Genomic DNA, 4,164 nt, shown 5'->3' with positions numbered 1-4,164 from the left:
GGGCAGCTGATCAAGAACCCCCTGCCCTGGAACTGTCCCCATGTCTCCCAGCCCAGTTCCCGGTTTCCCCTGTCCAGGAGCCACCTCTCCCTGCTGTCACTCCTCTTGCCCCCGGCCCATTCCTGTGTCAACTCACTCCCAGTCCTGTCCTGCTCCCATCCCAGTCCAGATCCCATTCCCAGTTACATTCTCTCTCCCTGTCCAGTATTCTCTGTCTGGGTGCCGTTCCCATATTCCCAGTCCCGTATTCCCTGTCCTGTTCCCGTTCTCGCATTTCCCTTTGCAGGGCCCGCATTTCCATTTCTATATGTCCTGTCCCGTTCCCATATTCCCAGTCCCGTTCCTGTACTCCCGTTTCTGATCCAGAGTGCCACCAGCCTAATACTTATCCCGTACTCTCTCTCCGCTTGCTGTTTCCATGTTCCCTGTCCCATTCCCATATTGCCATCCCCGATCGTATTCCAGGTCCCTCTCCCGTATTCCTGTTTCCATCCCCTGTCCCCTCTCACCGGACTCCGGCCTGCCGAGCTCTCACGTGACCTGGGAATAACGGCGCTGCTCCCGCCCACCAATCACAGCGCGCGATCGCTCCCGTATTTGCATAACCACGCCCTCGCCCTTGGCCCCGCCCAGCGCCGGCTGCAGCCGAGTCCGGGCGCTGTTTCCTCCCAGTTCCCTCCCGGCGCTCCCAGTGAGAGCGATGCTGGGAGGGAAAGCGCTCCCAATTCCTTCCCGCTGCTCCCAGGATCGCTCCCGCTGCTCCCAGGATCGCTACCCCGTTTGCGTGTCGGCACCATTCCCAGTATTATCTCCAGTCCGTCTCGTATTTCCAGTCCCCATTCCCGGTCCCCTTCCCAGTCCCCTTCCAGGTGCCATTCCCGAGGGCCGCCTCTCACACGGGGCCCTGAGGGCTCCACAGCTCGGGCTGCCTGTGGCACACGATCCCTTCAGCCCTGCTGCTGTCCTTGGCCGGCTGCACAGAGCACAAGGCTTTGGCCATTTCTCACAGGCCCCCGGCTGGCCAGAGCAGCCCCTCCTGCCAGCACCCGCCGTGCCTCAGAGCCCTCCCTCATGCTGGGGACACGGAGGGGACACAGGCCTGCAGGAGCCTCCTGTTCTTGACACAGGAGCAAGGCTGCAGCTCCAGCCTTTGGGCCCTGGGCCGCAGCAGCCCAGGGGAGGCCCAGCTGCAGAGCTCGCAGCCCCGCATGTGTTTCACCGCAACGCTTTGGAACACTAATCCCAGTCCCGTATTCTCTCCCTGAGGTCGCTGTTTCCATGTTCGCGGTCCCCATTCCCGGTCCCTGTTCCCTCTCACCGGTCGCCGCCGCCATCGCTCCGGTCCCCTTCCGGCCCTCACGTGACCCGGTAAACCCCGCGCTGCTCCCGTCCACCAATCAGAGCGCGCGATCGCTCCTGTATTTGCATAATCACGCCCTCGCCCTTGGCCCCGCCCAGCGCCGGCTGCAGCCGAGTCCGGGCGCTGTTTCCTCCCAGTTCCCTCCCGGCGCTCCCAGTGAGAGCGAGACTGGGAGGGAAAGCGCTCCCAGTTCCTTCCCGGGGCTCCCAGGATCGCTCCCAGTGCCGCGCGGGGCGGGGCTGCTCTGGAACCCGCCCAGGGCAGAGCGCGGCTGCTTTTAGGTGTCGGCACCGCCCGGGCCGGGCTGGGAGCGGAGGAGGAGCGGGAGGAAGAGGAGGGACAGAGGAGGAGGACAAGGAAAGGCAGGAGCGGCCGGAAGAGGAGGAGCAGGATCAGTAGGGACAGAGGAGGAAGAGGAGGCGGAAGACGAGCACCGGGGCCAGGCCGCTGTTCCCCCGCCCGCCCGCTCAGGCCGCAGCTCCGCCGGCTCCGGCAGCATCGCCAGCCCCGGAACCCGCAGATGAGCGGGGATGGGGAGCTCGCCCCAAATCCATCGGGGGGCTCTCCGGGAGCGTTTTTGTGCTGGGCACGGGATATTTGGATCTTGCAGGTCCCCAAGGCCGAGCCGGAAATGGCCCTGGAGGGATCTTGGGTAGTGCAGCGTGGAGGTCTCCTGGTACCGGCGAACAGAGGAGCAATATCGGGTTTGGGGATCCCCGGGAGAGCCGAGGGAGAACGCGGGACGCCCGGAGCCGGGAGAGCGCAGAGGGGCGATCCCGGAGCTGGAGGACCCCCCCAGAATAGAGAGGTAAGGGAGCCGGGACATGAGCGGGGTCCGGGTCCCCGAGGCTGAAAGGGGCGCTGATCTCTGCAGCTGCACTTGGGCAGCGGGATCATCAAACCCAATGCGCTCAGCCCTTGTTTTCCCCCCAAAACAGGATTTCTCGTTTCCAAACCTCGGCCCGATGGAGCAGGAGGAGGCCGCGAGGAAGAGTCAGGTGGCCCAGGAGCCCCAGGCAGGTGAGGAGGAAGTCAGTGCCCCTTTCCCCCTCTGTCCTGCTCCATCTCCCGGCCCAGCCCTGCCCCCAGCTGTAGGACAACCCCGCTGCCAACACCGTCCTGCTGGGAATGCATTGGAGAAATCCCCTTCCCTGTGGCACAGAGGCAAATCTCATCCTTTCCTTGTCCTTCCTCCCCCAAAGAGGTGAAGATGGAGCCCAGGGAGGATGAATCCCCATGGCAGAACCTCATGGAAGATGCCGTTTGGAGCTGCTCCACGGCGCAGGAATCCAACGGGGCGGAAAATTCCCAGACATCCCACATAACAATGGGCTTCGAACCCAGATCGCAGGGATCTGAGGAGGAAGGATCCACCCTGGCCTGGGGAGGTGGCTGGAGCTCAGAACTGGTGGTCCCTGAGCAGCTTCACGATGGGGAGAAGCCCCACAAGTGCTCGGAGTGTGAGAAGAGCTTCAGGTGGAAATCCCACCTTAACAACCATTTGAGAATCCACACGGGGGAGCGGCCCTATGAGTGTGGGGAGTGTGGGAAGAGCTTCAGCCGGCGCTCCCACCTGAGTGTTCACCAGAGGAGCCACACGAGGGAACGGCCCTATGAGTGTCCCGAGTGTGGGAAGAGCTTCAGCATGCTCTCCACTTTGGTCAGCCACCACAGGATCCACACAGGGGAACGGCCCTTCGAGTGTCGGCAGTGTGGGAAGGGCTTCAGGTCGAGCTCCGACCTTACTGTCCACCAGAGGAGCCACACGGGAGAGAGGCCCTACGTGTGTGGGGAGTGTGGGAAGACCTTCAGGAGGAGCTCCCACCTGATTGTCCACCAGATGACCCACACAGGGGAGAGGCCCTACGAGTGTGACCAATGCGGGCAGAGGTTTCAAAGCAGCTCCAATCTCCTTACCCATCAGCGGATTCACACAGATGAGAGGCCCTTCCGCTGCCCCGACTGCGGGAAGGGCTTTAAGTACAACTCTGCCCTTGTCAGGCACCAGATGATCCACACTGGGGAGGCGCCCTACAAGTGTGATAAATGCAGGGAGAGGTTTCAGACCAGCTCTGATCTCCTCCTGCACCAGCAGATTCACTTGGAGGAGAGGTGCTTCCACTGCCCCGACTGCGGGAAGGGCTTCAGGCACAAACCCAACCTTTTCAGGCACAAGCGCATCCACACCAGGGAGAGGCCCTACGAGTGTCCTGAGTGTGGAAAGAGCTTCAGCCAGATCTCAGCCTTGACCAAACACCAACAGAGCCAGCATAAGGGAAGTCTTGCAATTTTCCCGAGTGCGGGAGGAGCTTCATGTGCTGCTCCAGCTCCATCCCCCATGGGAGGATCCGCGCTGGATGATCCCCAGTGACCCCCGGTGGGCAGAGCCCTGGTGATCCATGGTGCCGGTGATCTGTGTTGGGAAAACAGCTGGTGGGGGGCTCCGCATCTTCCTGGCTGCCTGTGGCCTGGCTTTTCTCTCTGTCCTTTTGAGACACCCAAAACCGGGGTAAAAAATAAAGATTTTGAACTAAGACGTGGATGGGGATATGGCGGGATCTGCAGGGGATGTGGGCGATGCTGGGTGTGAGGGGCTTGAGGGTTCCTGGCAGGGACTTGGGGGTTTCTCAGGGCTTTGGGCTCCCCAGGCTGAGTGGCTCCAGCCGTGCTGGCAGACCCTGGCAGAGTTTCCAGGACAGCTGATCAGGGGCCTCGTGCCCTGGAACTGTTCCCATGTACCCTTTTCTCAGTTCCTGTTGTCCCCTGTCCAGGATCCCTCTCTCTCTGCTGTGACTCCCCTTGCC

The 4,164-nt window shown here is 62.2% G+C and overlaps 1 protein-coding gene across 1 annotated transcript; it reads left to right on the top strand.

The window, feature by feature from the left end:
- Positions 1-1,453: 1,453 nt before the first annotated feature.
- Positions 1,454-3,894, top strand: LOC136304018 (zinc finger protein 436-like). Its single transcript, XM_066207698.1, has 3 exons — positions 1,454-2,168; positions 2,299-2,380; positions 2,563-3,894. The coding sequence occupies exons 1-3, from the start codon at positions 1,881-1,883 to the stop codon at positions 3,729-3,731; spliced, it is 1,539 nt and encodes a 512-aa protein (XP_066063795.1). The 5' UTR covers positions 1,454-1,880; the 3' UTR covers positions 3,732-3,894.
- The last annotated feature ends 270 nt before the right edge of the window (positions 3,895-4,164 follow it).

Source organism: Chamaea fasciata, unplaced genomic scaffold (assembly GCF_029207755.1).
Source record: "Chamaea fasciata isolate MVZ Bird 193981 ecotype frontalis unplaced genomic scaffold, bChaFas1.0.hap1 SCAF_46, whole genome shotgun sequence".
Classification (NCBI taxonomy): Eukaryota; Metazoa; Chordata; class Aves; order Passeriformes; family Sylviidae; genus Chamaea; species Chamaea fasciata.
This window is presented reverse-complemented; position numbering and strand designations above follow the sequence as displayed.